Genomic DNA, 16,461 nt, shown 5'->3' on the forward strand with positions numbered 1-16,461 from the left:
GGTCTAAATGGCAGGCGTTGCAAACTCGGGCATCGCATTTCAGATTTCCCGAGAAGGCTGCCTCCCAGGACCTATCGATTTCAAGTTAGGCGTGCTGCCCATAGTTAGGCATACAAGCACGCTTGTACTGTTCCAGGTGGTCTTTCACATAATTCGGTATTTATACGACAGTACGCTGATGGCTATGTGTAGGATAATAGAATTAAAAGAGTACCGGTTAGGCTGCAGGGGCGAAGCCAGGGGGTTGTTTCGGTGTCAGAACGGAACTAATGTATGCACAGCTCATACCAGACTAGCGACGATGAACAACGGCAAGGAAAAAAAAAAAAAAAAATGATGGAACTGATAAGAAGCATGGTCTCCAAATATACGGAAGTGCTGCTACTGCACCTGAGAACAGCGAGTCACCAGTGACAACACCGTATGCGTTGGCAGCACCATTTACGAAAGAATGTAGCCGCCCACTTACTCCAAACGACGTCACAGAATAGCATACAGAACAGCCAGTGCTCAACAATGCGTTCAGATTTGAAGCTTGTAACATAAGCTTGTAACATAAGTCGCGGACTTAGTGTTGTGTCCCGTACGAAAAGGTCGGTCGTGTTTTACTTCTGACGCAAGCGCTGGCCGGAACGAGTAAGCTATAACCAGGCATGATTCATGAAGCTCTAACGGTCGACAAGCGACTGCCTAGTTGCGTCTCAAACAGAGAGGCGCGGACAATATGGTAAAGTGTACGGTGTTCTTACGGCGGAACGTGGGTTATATGATAGATTTATTCATAGATTGATAGATTTATAGGAAGGGAAAGGCGCGGTAACTGTCTCACTTGTTTTCTGTCGACACCTCAACCGCACCGTAAGGGAAGGGGGGAAGGTGGGAGTGAAAGTGGAAAGAGAAAGAGGAGCCGTAGTGGAGGGCTTCGGAGTAATTTCGACCACCTGGGGATCTTTAACGTGCGCTGACATCGCACAGCACACGGACGCCTCTGGGAAGGCGTAGTGGAGTGCTACCGGCGAATTTTTTGGCCACCTGGGGTTCCTTACCGGAGTGGTGCAGTGGTAAGACGCCCGACTACTGTGCCGGAATTCCCGGGTTCGAACCCGACCACGGCGGCTGTGTTTCGATGGAGGCGAAACGAAGTGGCGTTCGTGTGCTGTGCGATGTCAGCGCACGTTAAGGATCCCCAGGTGGGCGAAATTACTCTGTAGCCCTCCACTACCGGCTCCCCTGTCTCTCTTTCCACTTTCACTCCCACCTTCCTTCCTTCCCTTACGGCGCGGTTCAGGTGTCCACAGAGCAAGTGTGACAGAAACTGCGCCTTTCCCTTCCTGTGAACCAATTATTATTATTATTCCTTACCGTACGCTGAAATGTAGCTGATTTCACGGGCGTCTCGCGTATCTGCTCCATCGAAGCGCAGCCGCCGCTGCCAGGATTACAGTCGTCATCGGGCTCAGCAACTGAGCGCCTTAATCACGAGGCCACCGGGGCGGGTAACAGAGGCGTATAAACGGCGAACTAAGAAAGCTCATGGCGTTCGACCAATTAATGCTCACGCACCTTATATAGGTGTGGTTAACTGGGGGAAAACAATAGTTACCGTGGTGATGAAGGCTTCTCGCTCTGCTGCAAGACCGATGCTGCTGTGTCGAACACATCGTTACCACTAACACCCATGCCACAAAAAAAAAGCATCTGCCGCAAGGAAGCCCAACAGCAGTGTTCGCAGTGATGCATTCGATCAAAGGGCTCCACAGGGCTGAATTTTTGTTCGTGACGTACATACTTCGTACATTTTGTTTTTTGAACAGAAGACGGGAGACCCGAATCACAAGTAACGGCACGAAAGGTAGCGATCACAAGCGCCACTGCAAACTCCGACCCGTCCCTCCGCGCAAGCGATCCATGCAAAGCGGCGGCGGAAAGCGGCCGGCCGCGTCCACATGCAGTCGACACGCTGCGACCAGGAGATCGATCTCGTTAGACGCCTTAAACGCGAGAAATCCTTGAAAACAGGAAGATGAAATAACTAAGAAGCGATGCTTGACGGCGGCGTGAGTTAAGCGAGCTACACACTGCCCAATGCTTGTCGGGCTCAAGCCACGTAACGTATTTCGGTTTACGTCAAGGTTGCTATGTCCAGGCAATAAAAAAGGGGTAAAGGTTATAAACAACCCTGGTATTTCGGCACATAGATGATGCCCGCCTACTGCGCCGGAGCTCCCGGATTCGACCCCAACCGGCGGCGGCTGTGTTTCGATCGATGCAAAAAGGAGAGGCGTCCATTTGCTGTGCGATGTCAGTGACGTTGTTGTGGCTGTAGGAAGAAGGAAAAGAAAATGCACGGGCCTGCTACTGGCTCTGTAGCTGAGCCGCCTCCGTTGCCTCATGCAGACAGAAGAGAAAATAGATAAGAAAAGGAAGAGGGGGAGAAAGACGCGCGCCGCAACAACGGCCGTCGTCCGCCACCTAAGCGGTGGCGGGTGCAATGACGGCCTACAACAGATAAAAATTAGGTGGCAGGCTAGCTCCCGCCGCAAGCGGCGGTGACCGACCTGTCCCAGCCCCATCAGGGGAGTCTGCGATGTCAGTGCACGTTGAAGATCCCGGGTAGTCGAAATTACTCCGCAGTCCTCCACTAACCTTTTTTCCCTTTCCACTTTTACTCCCATCCTCCTCTCCCACAAGTGTGACAGATACAGCGCCTTTCTTTTCCTGTGAACCAGTTATTATTACTTAGAAAACTGGCAGGTTACATGATTAGAATCCAAATTAGCAAATCATGACCTGGACATCCGCGAGCATTAATGCATAGGTGGCACGGTATTTCGCCTCCTGATGTATATTCAACATACGCCTAGAGAAAATTTGAGCACAATACACTTCCTGCACTCGTGGTAGTTCTGATCGTGTTGCTGGTGCATAGTTTGTAGCATAAGCGATGCACCGAATCCACATCAGCGCATGGCACGAACCGCAGGACCGTGAGCAAGTGCGCGACCTTCCTGGCGTTTCCTCTCAAGGCAAGCAATCAGCTCATCTTCATTGCCTCGACACGTCTGGGGGTCGGCCGCGAGGTCTCAGCTGTGATATAGTATGTACTAAGGGCGCAGAGAAAGTGACGATCAGATAAGAAACACCGACAATCGAAAAAAAAAAAAAGAAGATCTATGAGCTGTCTGTCGACGATTTGATCAACGCTCACAATCGCCTCGAGGCCGAGATAAGGCCCTTCACAGCTACTGATGCGCTCCTGATTTCGCAGTCAGAACTTAGTATGCCTAAAGCCTAATGGGCGAGCAGAATATTGTTTTCCGACGATACAGCGAAAAAAAAAAAAAAAAAAAAACAGCATGTCAGGATTCCTTTTGTTTGCGTATGTGCGTTTTTGTTGCTTTTGCACGCTTGCACACGACCGCCCTCCAACGTCACCAAAACAGCTTGGACTCTTGCTACATCTTTTCTTACTTTACGTACTTACTTTTTTAATACTTGGGACAAACAATGTGCAAGGGATATCGCGTAAACACTACAGGATTCATGGAAACGCATACCGCATGCTAGAATCGATTTCTCCTGAACCATCCCATCTGGGTGCCTGCACACCGCGGAAATCCTAGCAACGAGGCCAACGTCCACGCCCGAGGACTAAATAAACCGGGCGGCGGCGGCGGCGGCAGACTCGGGCCTGGACGACTCGAGAGAGCGTATAAATACCTTCAGCGAGCTTACGCAGGCATACTGAGCCAATTGCGTCAGGTCTGGTATAAAAAAAAAAAAAACAAACAAACAAAAAATGTTTGCGGGAACAATTTTTTTTTTCTCTTTTCTTTTTGAGACAGAGGCGAAACTAGAGTTTATTTGAAATTCGCCACCTTTAGTGACGTAGCCTCGACTACGCTGCCACATATGGGCAGCTGGGCATTAAAGTTCAAAGTTGGGGCTTGCGTGTATGTTTTCTTTCACAGTCCACGTTTATCCCTGTAGCGCAATTTTCTACCACAGCATGCCGCACTAACTCGCCCAAACCTTGACTACAGTAAACTAATATTCTAGTTCACTGTACCTTGACTCTGCTCAGAAGCATAGTCCCGTCATACGAACAAGCGTATGTTGTGAACAAACCGCAGCTGCTCCATCGGCCTCTCGTAATCCGAGTGGTTGAGCCGTTATGCGTTTTTTTTTTTCTCTCTCTTTTTGCTTCCAAATGAAAGGCTTGACATCCGGTCGTGACAGACACCGTGTAGAGGTGTACATAGACGAAAATAAAGCTTTTAGCGCACAACGCGGGGTGCTCCACGCGGCTGCATTCGCGACGGCGACGCCCCTCGTGGCCGACGTGACAGTGAATATTTTCGTTGAAACTAGAGCACTATACCGCCAGTGTCAACGTATTTAAATACGTTGGTCAGCGTAGTAGTCGGCACCGCTTGTTGGAAACATTCGCGCGGAAAAATCCTGATTGGTCGACAGGGTTATGACGTCATAAGCCATAACCTCGTGCGGGATTGGGGATGGGATCAAATGAAAACAAAATTGGCGAGGACGGTCCTCTAACTGAGGTCTTTCCGAAACTAGAAGTACTTCATGAAATAAATTTGTCGCCATTGGGGTTCAAGCCCAGGTCCTCTGCCAGACGGGCACGCAACGCATATGCCACGAAGAATGTTTGGTACTAAGCGTATACTACACGAGTACCTAGTGAACGCGTCGTGGTAAGTTAACTTACTAACGTGTGTTTGGGATATGTGCAGATGTTAATGTTAAAATTGAACTGAGAGAGAAGAAAAATTGTGAAAAGTCACGCAATGAAAGGGTAGTGTTAAAGGCGCTTCTTGTCTACTCAGGCGAAGCTTAAGCTGCCCCTTGGCTTATTCGCCGCGAGATCGACCGTGGCGCCACCGTCGCTCCGATAGTGGGGATCGTCAGCCGGCGGCGCTCGGAGAAACGCACGCGGCGTATGCCTGCTTCTGAGTTTACGGCGAGTATGTTGGCGATGAAAACGTGTCTTAAGCAACGTATTAGCAATATACTGTCTAGAGTGCTCCAATATTGCACGAAGCATAAAAAGATCCGTGGATTTCGCCAATGCGGCAAAAAAATAAAATAAATAAATAAATAAATAATAAAAAAAAAACCTTGGATTTTAGGAAAGCAAGGCACGCAACCGCCCGTCTTTAGGTTTACTGGCATCGCTTTGCACGCCTTATGCGTTGTACGGCGCTCACAGGCCTGATACTTGGGCCTGAACATAAGATATCGCCTCTTCAACAGTTTGCGCGTGTCTTATACGAATGAGACAGGCAAATTTAGTGTCAAGCCCACGCAGATCAAGGTTCGTGCTCTGACCTGCAGTGATTTAGGTTGAATCGATGCGGCATGGTTCATTATATCGTATTTGACTCCATGATTATGCAGGTGAAATGCAGCACTGACAGCGTACTGCCCGTCGGGTTGCTGTAGACTGAGTGGACATCAACTCTGGCTAGACAACCAGGCACAAGTATTTCCCAAAAATGAGATTACGCCGACACTGCACAGGAAACCTCGCCGCACAGGAAAGCTGACTGCTCACGTGTAGAGCGGTGAGTAGACTGAGTTTGCCGAGCGCACAACAAGGCGGATGCTTCTTGCGGCAGATAATTTGGTGCTGCGCTGTGAAATGACTCTAAATGATTTCCTGAAACTGAGGGAACTATAAGGAAGTATAAGGATGTTTATAAATGGTAGGTTAGTAGTGTAATTTTTTTCCAATGACAATGAATTTCCCCGTGTGACAGAGCTTTTACACACTTGACAAAATTTAGGACTATCAGCGATTAATTTTCAGTAACGTTAAAGTGCAAGCTACGAATGAGTAGCTGCGAAGACATCGTAAAAACTGTGCTTGGTCGCCGTCATGTTCTGGCAAGAAATTTTGAAGGCTGAAGATTTCTTTACTATTGTAAATATTTTTAAGCCGTAGGTGCCGGATATAAAACTATCCTGAAAGAAATGGAGTTCATCTTATCATGAGACTATAAATATGTATTTATTCCCGACTAAACATCGATGGTTAAGCCCATATAAAGCTATTTTACTCCCCTTGTCAGACACAACCAATTTGCTCGAAAGACAGCACAGACGAAAATGGGTTCTAATATGATTCTAATGGGCTACCAGTGTACATTGTTCTATGAGTATAATGTAATATTTAGTGTAACAGGTGCTGCGAAGATTTGTTTCTCAAACGTTCTAACATTTCTCTAAAGCGAATTGTGCTCATTACCAGCTTTTACAGATGCGCAGAATCCTTCAACGGAAAAAAAAAAGAAAAAAAAAAAGAAGAAATGAAATGCATATATGGGTTTAACGTGCGACATCGGGTATATGACGGATGATGTAAGGGCGGGCCTCGGTGTCGTTGACCACTTGGGATTGTTTAACGTGCAGTCAAATTCCACAGCCGAGGAGCGCCTTTCGAAACAGCCGGGATCGAACCCCCCGTTCTCGAAATTAGCAGTCGAGCGCCCTACCACTGAGACAACGCAACAGAGGTTTCTATACTTCTTTTTCTTTCTATACTTCTATATTACTTTTATATTTATGATCATGTATGACTGCTGAACATACTACACCCGCCCCCCCTTATGTAATGTCCCGAACGGGACCTTTAAGGGTTAATAAATGATGATGATGATGATGATAACAGCAAAAAAAAAAGTACTCAGACAACTTTATCGTGAATACCGAAGGCACAGAGTGGCTTGTTCAAACTTGATTTTGCTATGCAGCAGTCTGCGGTCGCATGTTTCAGCAGTTGCGTTATTCCAAACAGAAACGGGAATATACAATATTTGAGCTTTTGCATTAGGTTGTATTGAAGGCAGCAACCTTTTTTTGCTTTGACTCGGCGCCTAGCAAAAGCAGCGCTTCGTTTGAAGCAACCGCTTGTCAAAGAATCCGAAGACCGTGACTGATGATATGTCCTTTCCAGCGTGACATACTCAATACGGACAAGTATTTTTCTTTTAATGAAGCGTAGGGTAATAGCCTGGTTATTTTCTTTTCTAAGGGCAAATAAGTAAGCAAAAGCGCACAGGAACCGCGAAACAAACAAAAATCACCCTTGTACACGCCGCACGCGCGCACGTAAATCCCTTCGGGCTGGCACGCGACGCGAACACGCATCCACACTGGGTAGGGTTCGCCACTATGACGCTAGGTGGCGACTCTGCTCGATCTCGAGGCCAATACTACCACCTTAGCCAATTATGAATAACAAGAATGTACGAGTGCTTGTGTAGTTACTAGCAACTTTTTGACATGCGAAAGATAACGCGGGATATGCGATGATAGGGTTCCGGTAAAAACGTACCCGGAAAAAACATCTCCGCCAAGAAAAGTCCCCACCATGCGAAGTAGGAAAAAATGTCCCCAAAAGGGTGTTAGCCTGCTCTAACTTCAAGCAGGGGCTAAGCATGTCACTGACGATTAGTTGCCGGCTCATCCCCGTGACGAGCTGCAAGTGGCCTAACGTTGAACCGATGTTGGGCGTTCATATATATATAAAAAAATTACGGCAACTGAAAGTAACAGCGCCGTGTCTTCACTTGATATGAGAAAGGGTGCGCTGACCACTGATTCGGTTGGTCAGACGCCTGAAACAGTGCTTTAGTGCACGTGGCCACGGTCAACGACCTGTTAAGGATGGGTCTGCTCCCTGTTATCGACGTAAGACTGGCGAGTGTGTCAAGTCACGCCTTCTGTTGTGGGCTGGGCCTCAAGACTACCACGCGCTAAGTCGGTAGCACCTCTCACAGTAATATAACCAGCCGATTAGACGTGTCTTAATGGGTGCTTATTGAGCTATGGAGCTCAGGACCATATACTGCACTTTAGACGGGCTTTCATCATGCTTTATTACAATACCTTCTGCAGTGCTTGCAATCATGTCAGGCGCCAGAGGACCTAGATCCCAAATTATGGATACATCTATTCTCAAAGTCAAGATAAAATGCAACAAAATGTAAAATTTTTTTGCCGAAATCATTCTAGAAGAATTCATTCGTAAGGCCCATTTTCGCCTTGGGGACTTTTATTCCTGGTTGCTGTTTTCTCAGGGGCCTTTTTTTCCGGTGACATTTTCCCAGGGACCCTTTGAAAAACTCTGGAAGTCAGCTTCTCCGCACAGCAAAAACCCATTCACCATGGCGGCCAAACGTGTTTTGGGGGCAGAAGTTGCAGGGCAGAATACTTTTATAATTAAGCCTGATGTTATACACAAACTCGGAAAGCGAAATTCCTTTCCTATTGAAAACCAGGAGGAAGTAGGGGCGGGGGAAGCAGTATGAATAGCATTTGCAAGGCATTGGTTTTGCTGAGGGGCTCTTAATCCCATAATTGCTGCAGCAACATAAGGAAGAGGGGTGCAGGAAATGGACATGTCCATTATTGTCACAATAGACCTCTCCTACACTGCATCTAATTTCCGCCCCAAACAGGTTTGGCTACAAGGAGAAAGGGAGCTTTATACATTCCATTAGTCACCCTTTGCCTAATCACATCTTAAATCACCGAGGCGGCCAGAAACTGTTAATAATTGATTAGTGTACAAACCAGCTACTTCTGAATAGCTTACAAGTCTGAACGCCGACTGTTATTTATTATATTTAGGTCACAAATTACAGGGACAAGGCGCCCTAAATAGGCGTCATTAGAGCAGGACACGTACAGGTGCCGACATAAGTAAACGGAGCACGCTTTTTCCCGTTCAAATTAAAATCGAGCCTTCTGCACCAGAGATAAGAAAACAATATTTGCCCAAGTTAAAGGGCACTGGCGTCTACTAAAGACTTTAGGGTCTACTACCGGTTCGCATATACCATTAGTGCCTGTTTCGACTATGCAAAGCATGAAAACGTCTAGAAGGAAATAGCCTGCTCTGTTTGCTCTTGTCCGCACTGATACAGGCAACGTGCACAGGCATGCCTCCCCCTCCCCCCACATACACACACCACACTTTTTTTCTTTCTGGATAAAAAAAGATGCAGATGCCTCTTCCCGGCGCATTCACGCTGGCGATTCGCGAAACGTGACAGGGAGTGAGCCTGACGAATTCACGGAAAATCTGCTGGAGAAGTAAGGCCCTAGACAATCTCCACCCCTTTCATCCTCTTCTTTACATACGAAGGGGTGGTATTTTCCACGCCTCTCCATGAGTCACCTTGAAGTCAACTGGAGACATTTCAGTTTATTTAGAGAGGGGAATTTGCGTCTGTTCGTTTCTTCTAATAATGCGAGAGTGGCCTCTGGGTCCGCTTTCGCTTGCCAGTGCAGACAGGCGTGAGTAGAGACATCTCAGAAACCTTTCACCCTGCACAAGAATGCTGAATTGGGCGAGTTAGTGCATTTGTATTTTAGGAACGTAGCGCAAAGAAAATGCTTTCACCCTGCACTGACAATGTTGGCGAACCTGACCTGTATAAAGGCAGGTGCAGACAGGCACCATTGGGAAGAGCACAGTATACCTATTGATTGTCCTGAAATTCATGGTGTCACTGACTGAGGAAACGTCGTCCACAGAAGAACAGGTGCATGGGACTCTCCACCTTTCTACTCCCCTCGCAGTTTTCACCCAGCACGATCAGCAAAAATAGCAGCCGAAGCACGCGCAGGATATTACTCAGACCTCCACTTGTAAGGTACTCCTGGGGCAAATAATCACTGCTGGTTCACTGACTGCCGCGGTTTGTGATGGAAACGCTTGAGAAGCCTATCCCTCGTGCGACGGTGGAAGTCGCAGCGGAACCGGTTCTTCCTAAACTTTTTGGAAATAGGTACAATGCATGGAACTATGACAATGAAAACACGTGGGAGTTTGCGCTGGCGTGTTCTTCGCGCTTGCTCTCCATGAGACCGGCGTAGGCAGGTGAGAAAGGTGGTTGCCCATTTCGAAGACAACGCCCGGCTGTTTCTATATCAGAAACATTTATCAAAACGAAGTGACGATGTTACGATCGTCTCTGCGAAACGATAAAATATAGGACTTTTGTGGAGCGTACAGGAAATTCTTGTAAAGCAGAGAGAGAGAGAGAGAGAGAGAGAAAAAAAAAAACCCAGACAGGCTTCATCATGCGGGCATACGCATGTTAGAATGAGGCGAATTTACTTTCGTTGCTTTGGTTTTCCAATGACAGCGATGGATGGGGCAGTGGCTAAAAGAAGGCTGATGAGGTAGTCGTTGCCGGCATCTGAGCCCAGCATTGATAGCGTACCTTTAACGGTACCCGTACATGCCCTTTGCTACTTCCTTAATCGCTGATACTTTAGTTTGTACCTCTATAACCTCACAGGTGTCATTAGAGGACAGTCGTAAGCTATATATACCACATTACATGAAAGACCGCTCAGCGTCGACGAAAAGCGGAGTCGCACCAAACCGTACAAATGGAAATACATGCCCTAGATGCAGTAGGTGTCTGACAGGAGGTTCAATGGTCCCGGTGGGTTCGAGTCCCATCGGTTGGGGCAACCCGATTTGGCAGCTCCCTGCCATGTTACGTGGTCTCGTGATGTCAACTCATCGACCGATCTGCGCCTTGTCATGTGTTATCTGCAAACTCTCGCCTGTATAGCCATATGCCCATAATCTTCCGCCCACAACGCCGGACTGTATGAAGAATGGAGTCTGACAACATTGCGTTACTTCAGCATTGCTTCGTACGCCACCTCTTTTTTTTTTTTCCCTTTCTTTTTGTGCGTGTCACCTACAGAGAGTTTTTTCCCTTCACATTCCTATGAGCAACTGGATATCCTCGGATATCACCGCGATCGCTGAACACCTATAGTGTCGCGTTACAGACGAAATGATTGAAAAGCAAAAGGACGCTCCGGTAGAATGTCTTCACACATACCCTCAAGGTGGCCGGGATCAATCCCGGGTTACACACTGAGATCTGGCACCACTCAAACAGGGGATTCGAACAAAACAGAATCGAATAACTGGCGTCTTCGCACCTTTTAAGTGTGCACGGGAACCCCACAAAATGCACTCTGCAAATAGCAAAATGTCTAAAAAGAAAATAGCTTGAAACCAACATGCAAATGATTAAGGTAATGTTCAACAGCCTCGGAAATGATCAGCAGCCTGCAATATGTAGCAAATAGCTGGAAGTGGTAAGGGAATAAGTCTACTTAGGAACAAGTAATAACCGCAGATCCGGATCACGAAATGGAAATATAAAGAATCAAATTGGGAAGGAGTGAATTCGGCCAGTAATACCAGATCATGATTGGCAGATTACCAATATCCCTCAAGAAGAAAGTATATAACATCTGCATGGTACTTATCTACGGGACATAAACATACAGGATAACGAGAAGAGTTAAACTCAAATTGAAGACTACTCAGAGTTCATGGAACGAAAATGGTAGGTGTAAGAGATCGGAAGCGTGCCCAGCGGGTAAGAGAACAAACTTTTAATGACATCCTAATTGAAATCAAGCAGTAAAAACAAACATAGGCAGGGCACAAAGCGCGAAGAGAGGATAACGGATGGACCCTTAGGGGACAGTGTATTCCAAGGGAAGGCAAGCGTAGCAAGGGGCGGCAGAAAGCTGGTACGATGAAATGGATGCAACTGACACAGGACAGGTTTAATCGGAGGGATATGGAAGAGACCTTCGCCCTGCACTAGGTATAGTCAGGCTGGTGATCATGATGAGTCTGTCCTGCACCTCAAAGTGGCTTTCAAACTAACTTGGGTGAAGTGGCACAGTGTGGCGCTTAAATCGACAGCCGCTGCATTGCAGCGTAAATTAAAAAAAAAAAAAAAAAAAACAGATGCGGGACATTATACTACACTCCCATTTCGTTGCACGGAAGACACATACTTCAGATGACAGCCTAGATTAATAGGCACAGATCAGGGAAGAATGCGGAATGCCTGCTGAATCTCGCAAGCCGCGTGACGTCATCCGAGATGCTGCACACAAGGCGTTATCGCAGCGATAACTGCAGCGTAGACAGAAGGCCAACAGTATCGCGATAAACCGCAGTCACGACCCAAATCTCGCAAAAGACGGAAGGAACGGGGTACCCCGACAGACACTACACTTTGGCTTCGAAAAGATTCCGATATCAACAAGAAGTTTGGCAGCCACTGTATGTTAAGGCGGTTTTAATCAAGGTTTGCCGGGGAAGGGACCCTTTTCAATTAGCGCTACAGCGCATGCGCGAAGCCTCCTCGATCGCCATTTTCGCCGGGATGCCTCGGGAAAACAGGGGAGGGCTTCGCTGCACGTGCTTTTCCAGGAAACGACGTCCCTCGCTGCAAGTGCTAGCATCTTCTAGGCTTTCGAAAGGGACGAACCGTATTGTCCTCGCCTCCTACAGCCTGCCTCAACTGAGAAGACATGGCCAGGTTCGCCATCTTTCTGCTGTCATTGTTGCGGTTAGGGGTAGTATGTCAAGGTACGCTCATAGATGACTCATGCGTCTCTGCACATACTAGGCGAGACCAGCCTTACTCTGCAACTATTGTTTGAAAAATAAGCCAGTCCGGTACTAGAAACGAATTTCTGCACAAATTAATTTGTGACACACACACACAAAATAACACAAATTTAGGGGGTGTACGCAGGAAAATCATTGGTTGTAATCAAAAGGCACAAAAGTTTCCAGGTCACAGCCAGATACCGAGGGTGAAAGTCGTGACACAATGCATGAGTGGCAAGGACAAAAATGACTCTGAAGAAGGCATGAGTACCAACTAGAAACTTGGCAATAGACATACATGCAATCAGGCTATGGCTACAATTATTATTTTTTTTTTGTGTATGAAATGATAAAGTCACAGCATTGTTTAGATTCATGCAGCGTTATCTCAAAACAATGAACCCACATCAGCACCATATAATCAGTGCTAACGTAAATCAATGATTTTAACCCGTTTCCGCCACATGTAACCTGCTTCCGTCGTACGGCGGTCGGATGATACTACTTTTACCACGACTGGCCTCGCAGCAAATCACCGGACACAGCGATCGCAGCGGCGCCTTGTACTACGCACACACACGGCCTCATCCAAGGTACACTGCAAGCGCGCTTACGATGCTGATGTCGGGCTGACCCTCACACGCCTTTGAGATATCAAGACGCGTGATCTTGGGCGAAACGAAAGCAGAACGAATGGTTTTACCGCACGTATACGGTCGTCGAATTCAAGGGTCGCAGTCGGCGCGCGAGACCTACCATCTGAATAACCCGCGTACAATCGGGGAGGCAGCCTCAGTCGAAAACAAAATAAAAAGAAAAGAGCGTAGCGAGCGGCACAACTGACGCACGTGTTCGCCGCCGTCTGATAGCGCGGCGGTGCCTGCAGGCTAGCGCAAAACCGACGCCTGGACGTTGCGCTTGCTGCTCCCAGTGCAAGGAGGGAAGGGAGACAAATGACACGTTTCTCGAAACGGGCCCGAGATCGCAGTCTTCCTGCACGGTGACCCGATTGCGGCCAGCCTGCAGTCGACAGCCGCTGATCGGGCAACAAACGCTGCAACAGCGAGCCGGCAGGTGACCTTAGCTGCTGACTACGCTCGGCGGATGTGGCCAGCCTGTTAGCTGTGCAGCCTAACTGCAATCGACAGGCCGGTTACGAGAAAACGCGAGGCGTTTAACGCGGCGACTGAGTGCCTGCGTGGCCCCGAACTGCTTTTTGTGCTGGGCCATCGTCGTGGCAACGATCCGTGAACAAGTTCAAGTTCAGAACGGGAAGAATCGTTCGCATCCTCCTCGCACGGCGTAGGCTTAATATGGATCGTCTGAACGTGGCGTACGCCGAATCGTTTGGAATGGGAGCTGTCTGCGTTGTTCCAGAGGCAAGGTCAGGCATCACCGAACTCCTGGGGCGCCAAACTACGCCGCGGTCGAGGCAGACACGCAGCCCTACTTACATGAATTAACCTGCTAGGCGCATCCGCATCACTTCGTGACATCCAGCTCGCTGCAATCTCGTGAACGGCCCCGAGAAAGGCGTTACATGCGCTGAGACTTACTTGTGCGTTGCACGAACAGGTTTAGGGCCACGGCGGGCACGCATAAACCACATGCACACAGAACGCGGCTGATCGAAGCTCCAAAGGTGAAACCACAAGAGCAGACGACGTCGAGAGGTAGGCTTAGCCTTCGCTGGTGTAGTACATGTGCAAAAAGGACGATGCAAAGCTGCCCGGCGGAGCACTCCTACCTGCCGGAGAGCAAACCACGACGCATGTTGCCACCGCACGTTGTGTGAACTTAGTCTTGGCAAGCGCAAACACTTGGTACAATTGCTGAGCTTGTCCACAAACGCGGTTAACTTTGGAGCTGACCCTGCAGCCATAGCGGCTTTGCGAGAACTGGCATGGCAAAATATCGGCTGCCCTCACTACTCGCGCGCCCTGCTGAAAGGCCCCGCCATCTCGCGGGCTCCGCAGAAAGCGCGTGGCGCGCTGGGTGGCTGGGAATGGCGCGCGTCACCATTTTTGAAGCAGCCGCGGCGTTTTCCTGTTCCTGATTTCGCGACGAGTAAAAGTGGACGCGCTCGTTTGCCGTCACACGTAACAAAACGGATGGGCGACGCACCCAGCGCTCTCGCGGGGCGGTCCTTTTTAGCTCTTGATGCTGCGGCTTCTAAGGTAGTGCTCAGAACGTGGAACCAATTCGCGTAGCTGGTCTGACATACATACCATACGATCAGTTTTCCCTAAGCACACACAAAAGTGGTTCCGGAGTCATCGTTCGATAAAACTAAAATCTGTAGACCACTTCTAAACTGAAAGACAGCAAATGCAATCGCTGCATTGATACGCCACCAGAGAAAAAGGTCTGCTTATTTTTCGCTGTCCATTCATGTTTGCTTTTCTTTTCTGTCGCGCTGACAGCTAGAACAGCTGCAGCTATTAACCCATGCTATTCGTATTGCATGCAGCTTATCTACGAGTCGCTTAGGTAGCCGTACTTTATTTTCGTCTGGCTGGGGAAAAAAAAAATAAGCTGAAAGTTGATTGCAGAAACATCACAGTGGAGATACTGCCAGGATGCTGCATGGAATGTAATGAAACATTTTTAGAGAGCAAAATGAATCAATGCGCTTTGTTCTTGCATTGCACGTGAGATTGAGGTACCTACATGCTGACCAAGCCGGCCACGACGTTTTGTAATGACACAGAGTAAATTAACCGTAAAAATAGCTGCCGCTTCCGGCCAGCTGCCAGCAGTACTTGCTGTTGCGTTGCAATCTTACCGTTGGAGTAACACGATAACCTTATCACTTAAAACAATGTCGCACTGGATGTGTTTGTTTCAATATGACGTCTTCTGTACACTTGCGCTCAGAATGAACTATATACCGTCACCCCATATATGCACCCTTGCCTGTCGGCTCATGGACTGGTACACACTCAAATGACACCACATTTGGTCACTTGTAAAGCAAAAACAATATATCCGGTGTTAATATCGGCACCGCGCAAAAGTGCTTGCAGGCACGTGGCTGGGCATGTTGGGAGCATAAAACGACGGGTAATTTCCAAGCTGTTTGACCGATGCCAATCGGTTACGATTACGGCACATTAAACCCTTCCCTTTTTTTGCTCTTTAATCTCTATTAGCGTAGCATCGTAAATGACTCATGCAAGGAAAAAAAAAAAATATTTTCCAGTGTGCTTTTGGCATTTTCTGCTGTGTGTGTGTGCTTGCAATGTGTGTTACTTGCGAAAGAGATGAACGCTCCGTGGCGAAAGTTAAATTTAATTAATTTTATCGAGCTCTTTCCAGCACCATAAATACACATACAATAATTCATAAACAAACAGTCCTAACAACCGTCCCCGAAAGTGTGCTGGCACATTTTATTGTTCATCGTCTTGTTTTGAATGTCCAAGTCGGGAGAAAAAAAAAAAAAAAAAAAAAAAAAAAAAAAAAAAAAAAACTAACAACCGTCCCGTCTCGCCTCCGTGGCGCAATCGGCTAGCGCGTTCGGCTGTTAACCGAAAGGTTGGAGGTTCGAGCCCTCCCGGGGGCGTGTTTGACATTTTTAAGGCTTTTTGTTTTCCTCCCACTCTTTTTTTTTTTTATTTTCACGGCCACGTGATTGAAGAAGTTTGTCCATTGCTATTAATATGAAGACTGAGGTCCTGATACACACATCCATGTTTGCACTGACGTGATATGTTCTAACCCCATTCATGTTTTCTTTATCGGAATGCAGTCAGCTTAAAATCAATACCTGCAATTATCAGCAACTCTTGCAACAATGAGATGTAAAGTCGGCTCGCGAATTTGTGTGCTTTTTTTTTATTGTGTTTTGCGCACTGCTTTTAAATTGCTTACGTTTGTTTTCAATTAATTGGCCAGGTTTGCCTCATCTTCGCTTTTGACTCAGTTGCGCCGTATGCGGGCCTATATTCACTGTGAATGCATAAATATACCGTCATTGC

At 47.6% G+C, this 16,461-nt stretch overlaps 1 protein-coding gene and 1 non-coding gene across 2 annotated transcripts in view; one reads left to right on the top strand and one right to left on the bottom strand.

Moving 5' to 3' along the window:
* Positions 1-14,409, bottom strand: part of qless (decaprenyl diphosphate synthase subunit 1 qless) — a 49,119-nt gene extending 34,710 nt beyond the window's left edge. The window contains exon 1 of the mRNA XM_084606560.1: positions 14,229-14,409. Coding sequence (XP_084462686.1) covers positions 14,229-14,363 — 135 coding nt within the window. The 5' untranslated portion in view covers positions 14,364-14,409. The remainder of the gene's footprint in view (positions 1-14,228) is intronic.
* Positions 14,410-15,972: 1,563 nt separating this feature from the next.
* Positions 15,973-16,046, top strand: TRNAN-GUU (transfer RNA asparagine (anticodon GUU)). The gene has a single exon. It is a non-coding gene; the product is annotated as a tRNA-Asn (tRNA).
* Positions 16,047-16,461: the final 415 nt, after the last annotated feature.

Source organism: Amblyomma maculatum, chromosome 6 (assembly GCF_055883805.1).
Source record: "Amblyomma maculatum isolate TAMU_Amacu chromosome 6, ASM5588380v1, whole genome shotgun sequence".
NCBI classification, from domain to species: domain Eukaryota; kingdom Metazoa; phylum Arthropoda; class Arachnida; order Ixodida; family Ixodidae; genus Amblyomma; species Amblyomma maculatum.